The 16,469-nt window shown below is 39.0% G+C and overlaps 1 protein-coding gene across 2 annotated transcripts in view; it reads right to left on the reverse strand.

Moving 5' to 3' along the window:
* The window catches only part of LOC126088154 (uncharacterized protein CG45076-like), a 165,181-nt gene extending 152,829 nt beyond the window's left edge, over positions 1-12,352 (reverse strand). For both annotated transcript variants that reach the window (XM_049906275.1, XM_049906274.1), the window contains exons 1-2: positions 12,228-12,352; positions 4,334-4,398 (exon numbers count right to left, since the gene is read on the reverse strand). In XM_049906275.1, the coding sequence (XP_049762232.1) occupies positions 4,334-4,398; positions 12,228-12,255 (93 nt within the window). In that variant the 5' untranslated portion in view covers positions 12,256-12,352. The remainder of the gene's footprint in view (positions 1-4,333; positions 4,399-12,227) is intronic.
* Positions 12,353-16,469: the final 4,117 nt, after the last annotated feature.

The following is a 16,469-nucleotide window of genomic DNA, read 5'->3' on the forward strand; positions in this document are numbered from 1 at the left end:
TTGCATGACCTGAGTGTAGACGTCTGGTGCACCAAACCTCCAGACTTGTTGAATCTGTGTCACACAGAATCACTGCTGTACTGCATTCAAAAGGTGGACTGACACTTTATCAAGTGGGTGGTCATAATGTTTTGGCTCATCAGTGTATATACCTGAAATTATAATGAGTACTGTGTAGCTGTATCACAGTAATGTATAAAAAACAATGTTTTTTCATATTTGTCACAAAAGTGTTTTAATTGTAAATCGTGATGTATTTCCTGTGCAACAAATAAAATCATTTGAAAATTATATGTAATGAGTTGAATAAATCACACACTTTATTGATTTATTAGGAATGCTGCTGTTAAATATTGATACAAATCCTTTTACAAATACATCAGATTTGCAATTGAGTGGCTTCACCAGCCACAGTTTGTTGTCACTCACTGCTAGTCTTCCTCTCAATTTCGTGTCTCTGTGATTCAAAAGCTATTGAACAGCCTGCAGGGGAACAGTACATTGTGGACCTGCTTCCCCTGCTGTTGAAGAAGTAGAAGTTCGCCCAATATTGTTCCTTCTTCACCAGCAGGGAAGCATGCATTCTTCTGATGAGTACTAGGGCACTGGCAGGCTAGTTGTGCTTGGTGACAGTGGTTTTTATGCATTGTTTACAGGGGATGTAGCAACTTTGGCAGGTGACAGTGATGACACCTATACAGGTGGTGACTCTTCCATTTCCTATGTTAAAAATGTGTAGGCCCGCAAAACAGAATTTGGCTGTGATGGTATGAAGATCAACATGGGCTCTGACACTCACACAATTGCTGTTGGCCCATTCTCAATCGAACAACAGTGAGATCCTGTTTGGTTTCTGTTACACTGCACTACCTGTGACAGTTGATTTGTGTTGTGTGTAAGGTACTCGAGGAAGTCGTGATGCTACAATCATTCACACAAGTTCTGTACACCCCATAATGAAGAAAGCCTTCAGGAATGTGGCAGGAGTCAAGCTGTACATTAACAGGCACAAGCAGCCATTGCAGTCTACTTCTGTAACATGTATCGACAACTCGCACCTAACACTTATCTGTTAACACTAATAATTTTATATTTTTATATTATGAATTTTATGAACATTAGCTGGTACTAGAAAAACAGTTATGTTTAATATGAACATTAACACTGACATGAATTTACATCCCTGGATCCAAATATTCTGATAAATTATAGAAAGAGTTACATTCCCATAACCCTCCTGGCCTCAACCTTTGTTTGTCACTGTCCTCTCCCATCCTGCCCCTTCTCTGTTCCCATTCCAGCACTACACAGCCCTCATTCCACCATCGCACCCAGTTTTTTTTACTTCTCTGCTTTTCTGCATCCCCCTCCCCCTCCCAACCTCCCCTCTGCCCTTCGTCTATCCTCCCAACAGCACATAGCTGCCCTACCCTCTTTCCAGCTCGTCCCTGCACACCCCCCACCCCCCCACCCCCCAGCAGCACACCACTGTCCGTCGTCCCTACTCTACTATCCCCCCCTCTCCGCAGCACAGCCTCCTCCTTATCACAATCCAGTCACCATTCCCATCATGCACTGGTCCTGCTGCTCACAGTCTGGCCTCAGTTGCCCGAGACTGCACTTACGTGTGTGCATTACGTTTGCGTGAGTGTATATGTGTTTGTCTGTCATCTAATTCTGACGAAGGCCTTACTGGCCGGAAGCTTTTACTGAGCCGATCTGTGACTCTGCATCTCTGCTGTATGGTGAGTAGCAACTTTCCTTTTCATAATATTGTTAAATTCCATTGTGGATTTTCCATTGTTTAACATAATAGTTAGGATTTTTTTAAATTGGGTGATTCTTTTTGATACACCCTTTACAGTATTTTGTTCTAGGTGGGCATCCAGTAGCACAAGTGGGTACCACACATATTCACAAGAGTATGCACTACCAAAAGTTACAGTAACAGCACAGGCTCGCACAGCCAGTGTTTATATACATGGTGGCATTGATTTTATGTGTGTTAGGGTATGGCCTAAGGCAGAGGTAGACTTGCTAGTACCACAGGCCACAAAACCCCCACTATGATTATGTAAGGTCCGCTAGTTAAAAAATAATGTGCTGCAAGGCACATTATTGTTCCAGACTGGGATCCCCTCCCACCAGCACGAGATACTCTGGGAACAGAAGAACTAAGTTCTACTGACACACTCTTTTCCTTTCTGGAGGTGGGTGGAGGGGAAAAAAAGTGAGGGGCAGGTTGCCCTCATATCAAATGTAAGTTGCATGTGGTCCACAAGACACGGTCTGCGAGTCCCTGGTCCAAGGCATCTTTTTGTTCCTAATGTTCATCTCCTGATACTGGAGACATCCTCCGAGGCTGAAAAGATGTAGTTAGTTAATTCTGAAATGTAAACTTGTTTACATTGCTAAAACCATGCAGCAGCTGAATTTTGGCATCCTCTGTGTGCCACAATAAATCGAGGAGTTGTGCCAACATGTGTTTTGGAGCCTGATAGTGCAAGATTTGGCTCTTGCTTCCTTTATTTAGTTCTAAGGCCCAAAACTTTTATAATTTCAGTCCTACTGTTCCATTAAAGCTGCTTTTTTATTTCTATGCTCTCTCATGAATCCTATCATAGTCATAATTTTACCTAAGACTCTAATACAGGAGGATCAAATTGGGTATCCATGTTGCCCAGGCACTAATTGCTCTTGTGATCTACAACCTGGGTGCTAATGCTTTTGTTAATAGTTCCACATATGCAATGGATTTTATGTACTGCTGTCTTCACAAGTGGTGTGCCTACGTCTTTGGCAGTATTCACATAATTATGCACCTTTCTTGTTGGTTATTATATCAATCCCATGTCTTCACAACATTCTTCTGATGTGATCTGTGACCGTATTTGTGAATAGGAGGTAAACTTTCCCAAACCCTTTGACTGCTATAGACACACTCTCTGCATTCTGTACTGAGAGTGGCTTTGTTGTCACCGTACTGATTGCCTAATGCTGCTACCTGTCCTGAGAGATGGCATTCCAACCACAATGAAATACTTATCAACCAATTTTAACAAAACTATTTGGTGAAAAAATTAGATTTTTGCACATTTTACAGTCTGATGCCTTTGTTTGATAATATATTGAATTTCTTTTCATTATCCATCATAGTTAGTGTGCTGCATCAAAATAAGTAAACCACTGCTCGGGATTTTATTTGAAACTGAGGCAGAACATCATCTCATTTTGTTCTCAAGATACCGACTTTTATATTCAACAGATGATTGCGCACAGTGGGCCCAGTTGTGTCCCTGTACATCGGCAATCACATGGTCATACCAATAGTAATATTCCATAAACAGTTCAAGATGTCAAAAAGAGGTTTTTTGCACATTATACCATGCACAGAGGCTTGTATGCTGTATGATAAATACTTGAAACCTTTTCTTGGCTGACATTTGGTCATAACTTGTCCACAGCAGTGAGAGGGTCATTGGAATGGGACTCATAAACATGTCAATAACGTTTAAGGAAAACCCAGAATACGCATTTAAACACATCCTCAGCACTTATGGAGCGGTGGACCATAACACATTAACTGGTCCACAGCACTCATAGGGTTAGTATGGATCTTGTTCATCAGAAGCTCCAGTTCTTTTAGCAAGTAGTGCCCCATTTATTGCATTGTCAGAGTACTCATTTCTTCTGGGAATAATTCTTAAATTAGCTTGGAATGGTGATTGGAATTTTTGTGAAGGTATTATCTCAGTCAACAGTCAATTTTGATGGCTTGATCAAGGTGGTATTTATGAAACATACATAGTCAATAACAGAAAGCCGCAAGCAAGTGTTTTATTAAAATGTGGGTACACAGCAGATGGAATTGTAAATCAACAAGGAATTAACTAATAAACTAGTAAAGAAATCAGAAACCACACAACATAATTTGTAATTAAGTGAGATGCCAAGGAATGTAAATACACAGGCCTCATTTAATTCAAGTGTGGTCGTATCCTCACAGCACTTTTCAAGTAAATTTTGTATCTGACAAACTGAATTTTTTTGTGGATGCAGTTTACAGATTCCTCATTTCTAAATTCTTAAATTTTCTGAGCAAACTTGGGCATATGTTAACCTCCAGTTTTAGAGAATACCCTGGGATACTGGTGCACACAGACTTCAATATTTACTTCCTGGAGAATTCTGAAGAAGGACAAATCTGAGAACAACGTATTTCCTTATTTTATTAGTCTGAAGTTAGGAGGAAGCTTTGTTCAATTGACAAAGCCATGACTGTAACAAAAAAATAACTATAATGTAAAGCTATCAGTTACGTGTGAGAACTTACGCGACTAGGCAGTCCCAATGCAGTCCTCATTGCGTGTTCCATTGTTGTAGTTGCCATTAACAAAACTGAAAAATGATTACAAAATCAATAATTTAACAACTGAATGGTAAACTTAGAAAATAAACCATGAAATGATAGTGAAAAATGGGACTTGTGTGTGTGTGTGAAGAAGTTTTACCTTTCCTTGAGGACCTGCAGAACATTAGCATATCTCTTACTTTGTAAATTGTAATCATCCAGTTCTAAAAGAGTTATGAGACTATGACAGCTAATTAGCCATATAGACAACATGATAACTCTAAAACTCTAAATGGTGTGTTAACTAGGAAAAACCATTAGAATAATTAATGAAATCACAACAGCTTTAGAATTAATATGCGGAGCATCAGCTGGAAAGACATATATGAGGCAATAGATGTAAAATCTTAATTTAATTTAAAATTATTACACAGTAGAAAGAAAGTTGTTGTTGTTGTTGTTGTTGTTGTTGTTGTGGTCTTCAGTCCTGAGACTGGTTTGATGCAGCTCTCCATGCATACAGTAAAGCTGCATGCCCTCGGGAAAAATTATGACTGTAGTTTCCCCTTGCTTTCAGCTGTTCGCAGTACAGCACAGCAAGGCCATTTTGGTTAGTGTTACAAGGCCAGATCAGTCAATCATCCAGACAGCTGCCCCTGCAACTACTGAAAAGGCTGCTGCCCCTCTTCAGGAACCACACATTTGTCTGGCCTTTCAACAGATACCCCTCCGTTGTGGTTGCACCTACGATACGGCTATCTGTATCACTGAGGCACACAAGCCTCCCCACCAACGGCAAGGTCCATGGTTCATGGGGAAGGGTGGGGGTGGGGGGGGGATGGGGGGAGAGAAAGAAGAGTGCCTAATTGCCAGAATAAGGAGAGACATGCAATCGCTTTTATGTTATAAACAGTATTATTCCTTATTGGGAGGTGTTAAAAAAAAATCAGAAAGCCTGCAAATTATCCATTCAGTGCTCTGATGTACTTCTGCGTGTGACATTGCCTTGCATATCTGAACTATTACTGTTTGGTTTGGTTTACTGTCAGTTCAGATGTAAATAATCTTATCAGTCAGCTGGTCACAGTAACTCAATCACTCACTGTCTCTCTCACTCTGTAGCTCCTGCTATACAATTTTCTGCTAATGTTAACATTACCCTATCAAGTAATCCTTATCTTCTTTCCATTTCATTTCCATAACTTCTATTGCATCTATACTGAGCCTATGCATTTCACTACTCGGATTTTCTAACTTTCCTATCACTGCCAGACTTCTGACATTTCATTATCTGATTAGTAGAATGTTCTGTTTCATTGGTTTTTCAGTATTTTTCTAACAGTCATCTAGGCCTTAATAATCCTCTCCTGGGGTTTCAAATGGAGGACTACCACAGAATATTTTGTCAAAGGGGATGTCATCATGACACTTTTTTAGTTACAGGCCATAGTTCCTGTGGATAGACACTATATGTCTTTGATGCATTGGTTCCCACTGTCTTCTGCGTCCTCATTCTATTGTTCATTCTCTCACATTTAGGGGGACTTTTCCAACTGAAGGGCAAGAGGGTGCCCTGATCCTCTTTACTTCTTCATCCTTCTTGACAAGGCCATTAGCAGAATGAGGGTGGCTCCATATGCCAGGCTGCAAATGCTGATTATTTTTATTCAAAATATAAGCACTGGCCAGGACTGATGCAAGGGTGTTTTGATTGATAGTCAAAGGAGCTATCTCTAGACCATAGTCGAATACAGTCAACAGGTTTAAATCAATGTAGGCTGCAGTAGTTCTGCAGAGATGAAGAGACTTTCACGTGACAGACTAGCACGACACGCTGCATCAAACTAGTCTTTGAACTGAAAACAGCAAGACAATCTGAACAGACAATGAAATTTAATTTACAAAGAAAAACATATTTTTCCTGAACAAATTCTTACAGAAAACCAATATAGAATTTCATATCAGCATACCAATAAAACACAGAATAACATAAACGAAATGTAAAAAAGAAACAGACTGCCAAGGGAAGAAATCATAAGTGTAGGTTATGAGAATTTATTAAAGAATAAGGATGTAGAGCTTCACGAGGAACATAGTTAAACAACAAGTTCAGCATCTTAGAAAATTAAGAATATACTAATATGTACAAAAAGGTAATAAGGAAACAAAGACACTTAAGAATTATGTAAGTACGGAAGAGGCAGAAGAAATGAAAGTTTCAAATGAAGTAAGTCATTTATGAAAGAGCAGTTAAGCATTTCATTCAAACAATAAACTGAAATGTGACACAATATACTGGACTCAACAAAACTACCCAAAAGTTCTTTAAAATATATGAAAACACACAATTAAGTCTGGATAAAGGAAACATCCCAATACAATAAGAGTATGAATAAGGCAAAACAGAAAGTAGTGATGGGTACATATCACATTTCATCAGTCAGTATGGCATGTGGAACAGGTAAGTAACAACAGAGTGAAAATTATACAAGCATGAAATAACTTAATACTGCAATTTTCAAAGGACTGAAAATTAGTTAATAAAACTAAAATAAAGTATAATCAACATGCTTAAAAGCAATCAGTAGCTACAAATTAAAAATGAACATGCAGAACTGGTCAGTAAATTATTATAAGTTACAACTGAAGAGTGAAAGAAACTGGTACATGTGCCTAATGTAGTTTAGGGCCTCTGAAAGCAAGCAGAGGTGCCACTACACAACGTTGCCTGGACTCGACTAATGTCTGAAGTAGTACTGGAGGGAATTGACACCATGAATTCAAAGGTGCTGTGTCCCACTGCCCATGCGCTGAATATAACACCACATTCAAACTCACTTAAATCTTGATAACCTGCCACTGTAGCAGCAGTAATCTATCTAAGAGCTGCGACAGATGCTTGTTGTCTTATATAGGCATTGCTGACTGCAGTGCCGTATACTGCCTGTTTACATATCTCTGTATTTGAATACACATGCCAGTTTCTTTGGTGCTTCAGTGTCTATGGCAGCTACATAAACATAAGTAAATACATGAGTAAAAAAACAGAATCTATAGTATTTGAAAATTACATGGAGTTTTCAAATCTATATTTCCCATGTACCCGAAATTGTAGCATACAATCACTATGTATAACCATTTTTGAGTTTGGACAGTTAAATGTGGAAATTTAATGAGAACACTACTAAGTCTTGTTGTGACTAAGCAAGCAATAGAGAGATCCACATTGGAAATTACTAAGAGAGGAAGGCAAACAAACAGAACAGACTGATGTGGTAAACATAATTCTGGCTAAAATACAAGTGAAGTGGAACTGTAGAGGATGTGTAGATATGTAAATACGCAAGAAATTCTCCAGGCTCAAAGACAGATGGAAGTTTGGCATAGTTGTTACATTGGTTACTCCTGCTACAGTGGCTCGTTATCAAGATTTGAGTGAATGTCAACATGGTGTTATATTTGGTGCACGAGCGATGGGACACAGCATCTCTGAAGTAGCGATGAAGTGGGGATTTTCCTGTATGACCATTTCACGAGTGTACCGTGAATATCAGGAGTCCCATAAAACATCAAATCTCTGACACTGCTGTGGCCGGAAAAAGATCCTGCAAGAATAGGACCAACAACAACTGATGAGAATCGTTCAACGTGACAGAAGTGCAACCCATCCACAAATTTCCAGATTTCAATGCTGGGACATCAACAAGTGTCAGCATGCGAACCATTCAACAAAACATCATCGACATGGGCTTTCACAGCCGAAGGCCCAATTGTGTACCCTTGATGACTGCACAACACAAAGCTTTACGCCTCATCTGGGCCCGTCAGCCCTGACATTGGACTATTGATGACTGGAAACATGTTGCCTGGTTGGATGGGTATTATTTTGAATTGTATCGGGCATATGGACATGTACAGGTATGGAGACAACCTCATGAATCCATGGACCCTGCATGTCAGCAGGGGACTGTCAAGCTGGTGGAGGCTTTGTAATGGTGTGGGGCGTGTGCAATTGGAGTGATATGGGACCCCTTTTACTTCTACTTCTAAGTATCTGACAGGTGACACATACGAAAAACTTCTGTCTGGTCATCTGCATCCACACACTTGCATTGTGCATTCCAACGGATTTGGGCAATTCCAGCAGGACAATGTGACACCCCACACATCCAGAATTGCTACAGAGTGGTTCCAGAACACTCTTCTGAGTTTAAACGCTTCTTCAGGCTACCAAACTCCCCAGAGATGAACATTATTGAGCATATCTGGGATGCCTTGCAACGTGCTGTTCAGAAGAGATCTCCACCCACTCGTACTCTTATGGATTTATCGGCAGGCCTGCAGGATTCATGGTGTCAGTTCCCTCCAGCACTACTTCAGGCATTAATTGAGTCCACGTCGTGTTGTATTGTGCCACTTCTGCATTCTTGCGGGGGTCCTACACTATATTAGGCAGGTGTGCTAGTTTCTTTGGATTTTCAGTGTATGTTCTAGTGCTGAATTGGAACTGACATTAATTGCATGATTTTCATGAAACAATACATTATATGGTTGAAATATTTCTGAAGAGGCAGGAAAACATTCATACAGTATTTCCATATTCTGGGTACGCCCTTCAAAGAAAAACTCATGTTTCTTGTTACATATCGCTATGTTGTTTGATTAATTAACCATGACCAAACATTTCTAATTACAAATAAATCACTTCTTGATTTGTCATATTGTGTTAACGCAGTCTCCAAAAGCTGTGTATTAATATTATGTTACCACTGCCAACGTAACGTGGCAGTTTTAGGTGTGGCCAGGGTACTGGGCTGGGGGGCGTTTTTCATATGGGATTGTGTAAGATATTGGTCCTGAACTACCATATTATGACACTGCCAACCCCAGAAAACACTTGTGCTGTAGCCATTATTCTACAGTATTCTTTGTGTACTCCACTTTGCTTTACTTCTTTTTTTTTGTCTCAATTTGAAATGAGTAGAGAAACTAATCTAGTCCATGACTAGGCTTGAGTACGACCCTCACAGCACTAGAAGGAATCTTCAATTGCTATGTCAGTTCAGCTGTGGTTTCGCAGGAGCACAGCACATGGGCATAGGCTACCAGCCCTGTGAGTAGAGAAACTAATCTAGTCCATGACTAGGCTCGAGTACGAGCCTCACAACACAGAAGGAATCTTTGATCACTACGTTGGTTCGATTGTGGTTCTGCAGGAGCACAGGACACGGACTTAGGCTACCAGCCCTATCAGTGAGAGGCGTGGCTTGTTTTCTGTGGACGTTTGCTGTTCTTCTTTGCTTACATCACAGCTGACTGCTAAATTATAATGTTCGCACTCTACTTCTGGGTAATGGTAATTTAAAGAATAAAAGGAAAATCTCGCTTGTTCACACACTGATGGAAAAAAACAATCGCAACACCAAGAAAGGGTTGTGTGACATAAACAAACGTCGGTAGGCTGTTTCCGTGGCTGAAAGATTATGTCTATTCAAATTTCATGCCAGCTGCATAAGAGTGGCCGAGCGGTTCTAGGCGCTTCAGTCTGGAACAGTGCGACTGCTGCGGTCGCAGGTTCGAATCCTGCCTTGGGCATGGATGTGTGTGATGTCCTTAGGTTAGTTAGGTTTAAGTAGTTCTAAGTTCTAGGGGACTGATGACCTCAGATGTGAAGTCCCATAGTGCTCAGAGCCTTTTTTTTTTTTTTTTTTTTTTTTTTGATAAGAGTGGCACTAGTAGTGTCACTATAAGGATGCAAAACAGGTTTGCTTTAAATACACGCTGCAATGGTTGTGAGCTTGAGTTCCTGTTGAGACTGGATGTGGAGAGCTGATGTTAGTCAAGAATGCCTTTAAGATGTCAAAGACACCACCATCAGCACCTCACTGAGTGTGAAAGAGCTCATGTAATAGGGCTACAAGAAGCTGGATGTTCCTTCTGCGATATTGCAGAAGAACATGGCAGGAATGTCGCTACTGTACACAAGTGCTGGCAGCAATGGATACAAAAATCTATGGTCACAAGGAGACAGGGCTCCAGATGGCCAGGTGGAACTTCAAGAGGGAAGACCACCTCGTTCGGCCTGTGTTCCTATTGCATTGTGCTGCATCTGCAAGAGGAATTTGAGCAGCAGTTGGCACCACAGTAACAAAAAGTAACTTGTACAAATGTGTTACTTCAAGGACAGATCTGGGCCAGATGCCCTGTAGCATGCATTCCACTGACCCCAAACCACCACCATTTGCAACTACAGTTATGTCAAGCCAGAGCTCATTGGAGGTTTGTTGTGTTTTCTGATGAAAGCTGATCTGCCTCGGTGCCAGTGACGCCTGTGTTGGTTAGATGGAGATCAGCTCAGGGTCTGCAACCAACCTGTCTGCATGCTAGACACACTGGACCGATCCTGGAGTTGTAGTTTGGGGTGTGATTTCGTATGACAGCAGGAGCACTCTCATGATTATCCCAGGGCTGTATGTCAATCAGGTGATTCGAACTGTTGTGCTGCCATTCATGAACAGCATTCCAGGGTTTTTTCCACACACTGCTGTTGTAACTCAACATGCTCTACAGTGTGTTGACACGTTGCCTCGGTCAGCTCGATCTCAAGGGCCGTCTCCAATCGAGACTACCATATATATGGGCCATCATCGAAAGACAACTCTAGTGCCACCCACAAACAGCATTCACTGTCCCTGTTTTGGCTGGCCATGAACAACAGGCATTGTACACCATCCCACAAACTGACATCCTGCACCAACCAAAATGTATTTTATTAGTTTTCTGTATGTAGGTTGTCTGTACGACATCTGAAATTCAAATTAGAGACAGCTAACTGTATACGATACACAACGGGTTTCACGTATACATATGGATATATACTGATACTCAGTTAAGGAGTTCATAATTCTCAAACACTCCAACTGCATGAACTCTAATTGTAATCTCAATACAATAACTTGTGTCAGGTTCACAATGAAGTGAGAAGCGAAAAAGTTATTTAGTCATCCATCTTTAAGCATTTGCATGAGCAAGCTACGATATTTGAGTCCGAAGGTCAAAAATAAACTTTACATAGCTTGTACAACATCCATTTATAAGCTCCAAATACGTAATACAAATTTTTTGTTCTTTCTATTGCAGCCGCTAATGCGGACCAAGGACATAGAATAAAAAGATGCGGACCACGATTGCAGTACCGGTAACTTATAAAGAGGTAGCGTCTCAGGGTATGCTGCAAACGCTCTATTTTGACAGCAAACATAAAATATTACACTACCGGTACAGACGAAAATTATTAATTCATTGTTTGCACACTTTTCACATATTGTTATAGACTTTTATAACTCTAAACTAACTACAAAGAAACTTATTTTTAATACTGTGTAAATTATATTTCGTTGTTGCCAGTCGATTACAAGAAAAGAAATCGAAAACTAATTGTAAACGAAATGGCATTTATATCAAGCTTTGTGTATTTCGATAGGATTTTGTAGGGACTAATAAATGTACGTTTGATAAAAAGCTCTCGAGTTTCCAACCGCTTGGTAGCCTTAAAATATTGATCATGTTCGCAGGTAGATACAGCATGACACCCGCCGAAAAATCGCATTATCTAAACTCCGCTATCCGGTTGGGAAACCTGAGGGCTTTTCATCAACAGTATACGTCGGGAACGCCCAAATTCGCAAATCAACGTTTCTTCGACCGTGTTATACCGCGTATTTTGGATGTTCATAGCAACGAATCTGTTCCTCCTAACGGTTAAGGCACCGTCGATATTTCATGTACTGTACGTTCCAAAAAAACTACGAGGGGTGCTGGAGCACACACTATTAGTATGAGGTGACAGTAGCCTCAAGAACAGAGGTAAACTCACCGATATAAAGCATACACGCTTTTTTCATCGTAGCATAGTAATGCCCTTTATATATAAATAAATATAAAGCAAGCTCCTCCAAATTGTAAGAAGGAGAGATCTTGATGACAACCAAGCCAACAAGTTGTTCATTTGTTTTTTATGCACAGCATAAAGAAGCGTCAGTTTTTAACCTACCACGGAGCAAAATTATCTGGAGCTTAATGATGTACGCATAATAGTACACTGAGACCATGTTAACTTACGGTGTTGAAACTGTTCTGTTATGTATGCAGTATGGTGAAAATTTTCTTTTAGTGTTGCCTACGTATCTATTAAACAGAAAATTATTGTTCCCAGGAAAACACTATAGCATGGAAATGTCACGAGAGGTCTTCATAATTGTTGGTATGCGGTAGTAAATTGGCGGAATTGGCTCTGGTTTGTAACGCTATATTGATTACGACGGTTTGTCATTGTGTAGCGTTATTCCAGCTCTTTTTGCGGCATAGATAAGTAAGGTTCGCTAATGACATAGAGTGCTGAATTTTGATGTTTTTAGCAACGAAAGTTCTACCTTTTGGCGCAGGTGGGCAAGTATAGTGAAACTTTCTTGATCTGGAAGATAACCATAGCCGTAGAAACAGAACTGCATTATGTGATTGTTGTCAAAAGTAGGAAAAACGCGCTAAAATTTCACACCAGTAAATATATGATTATTTGTAGCGTGAACAATACCGTACATATTTTGCAAAGTTCCTTCTTCTAAGAACTTGGATACTTATTGTTTGAAAACAATTTTGCACCAAAAAGTGTTCGCTAAAATCGTAACCATTGCGGTAAGTTCTCTAGGTATTAATTCACTCATCAACCTTGTTACATTCTCAGATGACGCTGAGCATCAACAAATCAGAGGCAAGGTCATCTCGAATTTTTAATTTTATGTGCCCAAGTATGTTCCACTGGATTAAAGTAAGGAATCATGTTAAATGTTTTTAAATATCGTTATAAATCATTGGCCAAAAATTTGTACGTTGAATATCATCAGTGTTAACCTAAATTTTAAAAATACAAGTTATATTTGTAATACAAGTTACTATGAGTACGGTATAAAATTCTACAGTACATGCATATAGGTAATTACCATGTATCTAACAATAAGTAGTCTCAGAATATTTCGAGAGTACAATAAGAAAATGTGAAGCCTACAGACAAATGTAGCGTTTTATAGGAAGAATTTTAGTGGTTACTCAGTACCGTATTTATATACCACTGTCGAACTTAACTGCCACTCCATCACAACAACCCATACTCACAGTCTACGACTGCCGTACTAAAAACAACACTTTTTGCACAGATCTTTAATTCAATGTAGCATTGAAATTGTATATTTCTGTAATGCACAAGTATACACACTAAACCGAAGAAATGTGGCATGTTTATTATCAAATGAGTAACAAATTCATTACAGATAAAACAGAAATCGTCAACATTCTGAATAATAACTGCACAGATACAGCAGAAAATCTCGAACATGGATGTGATAACTAAGTAATTCCAGACACAAATTTAAAACTTGATGATACACAATTTTGTAATATCCGTTATTTCATTTTACCTGTCAAAATGAGACAAAACCCAATTTTTTTTTTACATTTAAAGTTTCCGAAATTGTGTGATTTTTGCCACATTTTGAAACCTTAAAATGGCCATATCAAAAACTATTTTATGTGCCAAACTGAAATTTATATAATTTTATTCAGTCCATTATAAACTTTAAAAATATGTGCTACTTTACCAAATTAATTAAAATGCTAAATTTTCCCAAAAAAATTCTTAAATCTTGAAAATTTAAAAATAGGTATTTCTTAATTTTGAAAAATGTGTGTCACTCGTACACAGTTTGTTAATGTATGTGCCGAATTCCATGATGGTATTCTGAAGGAAAAATATGGAAATAATTTGTATTTTACTGAAATTTGGGGTGGCGACTGTATGCCACCTGCACTTTGTTTGCAAGTGGGTTCATTAAACTGTAATAAAATAAAATTATTAAGTACTAATTAACATTTTAAAATGATACTCCACAATGCGATGCAAAAATTCACGTAAATAATGTAGAGGATAATAAACACTTTCCATTTTATATAACTTTTAATTTACAGTAGTAGTAATATATATTTATAGAACAATAGTGTGTGTGTGTGTACATTCACTTCTGTTGACAGTAATTCACTTCATTAGAGATGAATTATTGAGATAAAATTAGCAAAGCACTGCTGAGAGAAAGAGGACCAGAGTGCTTTGTGCATGTATAACTCGAAAGCACATGAGCTCTAGGGATAAAGAGCTGGTGAAGTTGGCACTTGACTCCTCCTTGAAAATATCCTCCACAAATAGGGACGAAACACTGGGTTTTAAGGTGAATTCCATTCGACAGCGGCACAATAGCCTGCGGCACAATAGCCTGGAACATTTTATAAACTGTGACATTTCCGGCTGTGAAGGTTTATATTTTACGAAAATAAAATGGTGATCACAATTCTGATGACCTTCCCAAGTGTTCTACAGAACACTTTAATGATTGTTTTGTGCAGAAAACAGTTTATGAGATAATTGCAATAATGAGGGACCCATTTTCACTACAGAAATTATACGAAATCGCTCTGGAGTTCTGATGACAGTTCCGATCACATTTCTGGATAGCGCCCCACGAGTTTTATCGAAGAACCAAAAGTAATTTCTTGTGGAGATATAAAACTAACATTATGTTGGATCAACTTCACTAACGTTTAGCTTCTCGGACGGAAGCTGAGCTTTGCTGCCCTAGCTGTGATCTGGTATGTAGTACAAGTGGGCACACGTAGTGTTGACTGTTGTTATGTATCCAACTGCTGACAACCTCAGCAATCTAATAGTTGTCATTTTTGGTCTACTTATTGCGTTGTATTACAACAACTGTAATTGAATTTGATACTCTTTGCTACAATTAAGTACCGGATTCGGATTTGAAAGTACCTGTCTCTGTAATGTTTTTTCATGTACTTTTGTTACTTCAGTGCTCGATATATACTGGGATTTTCAACATTTAGCAAGACGTGCCATATTTTTTCCAAAGAGTTCTTCAGATGCATCATACAATCCAAACACTATTTTCACCTTCATATGTTGACATTGTAGCTGGAAAACATGGTGTTCGATATATACTGGGATTTTCCAACATTTAGCAAGGCATGCCATATTTTTTTCACAGAGGACTTCAGATGCATCATACAATCCAAGCACCATTTCATACATTGTCATCGGAGTCGGAAAACAGGGATAGGGGTAAGATCTCGTTCACTTAGAGGAGGTAAAAGAATAACTGACTCATGCAGTTACATCGATTAATTTACATCAGTTCAAAAGACACAAGGTTCTTGGAGTAACAGTCAACAGTAGTCGGAAATCGTCTCTTTGATGATAGGGTGAGTGCTGTTGGGGAGCCCACTTATGGTGCTACACCTGCTGGAGAGTGTTGGTGAAGAAAACTCTGTGCCAGATTTCTGGATGCAAAGAGAAAGAGAGGTAGGTACCAGATGAACTATGTGCAAATATTCTTAGTTCCAGGAAATGTTCACTGTGTAACGAACAGGAATTCACTTCATAATTTTCTGGTCCCTATTTTTGTTTATAGCACATCCTTCAGGAGCAGACTTTTGCATTGTCTGCTGACATACTTTTTCATATAGTAGGTGGCATGACTCTGACAGACAGTACAAGGTACCAAATCAGATGAACAAGGAAGAAATTAAGCTTGTACTTGGGTCTGACGTATAGAAAGAATATGTGACTTAGAAAAATGAAGCCAGATAAAGACAAATTGTATTTGGTAAAGTAAATTCCGAAGAGTTGTCATGACTCATGAATCTTCTTTAGCTTTAGTGAAATAATATAAACTTATTTCTGATGGGGATGGTATGTTAGTACTTGGTCTTCAAATATTTGCACACCATATTGGTAATAATGACATTGAAATGAAAGCAGATTAAACCGTTATTTCAAAGCAGCCAGTTACGACACGAAATGAGATACTCTCACAAAACGTATCTAAGCAGCTGTACTTTCCTCTATCTAGCATTGGATGGATAAATGGACACAAGTGATATTATCTGGTTTAACATTTTTATAACTGGAACTGGTGTTAATTTTAATATCCTCAAAGATATGGCCATTTGAAAAAGTAAACAAAAATTTAAAAGTAGATTTTAGTAAAAATCATCA

The sequence above is a fragment of the Schistocerca cancellata genome, chromosome 6 (genome assembly GCF_023864275.1).
Source record: "Schistocerca cancellata isolate TAMUIC-IGC-003103 chromosome 6, iqSchCanc2.1, whole genome shotgun sequence".
In the NCBI taxonomy this organism is placed as follows: Eukaryota; Metazoa; Arthropoda; class Insecta; order Orthoptera; family Acrididae; genus Schistocerca; species Schistocerca cancellata.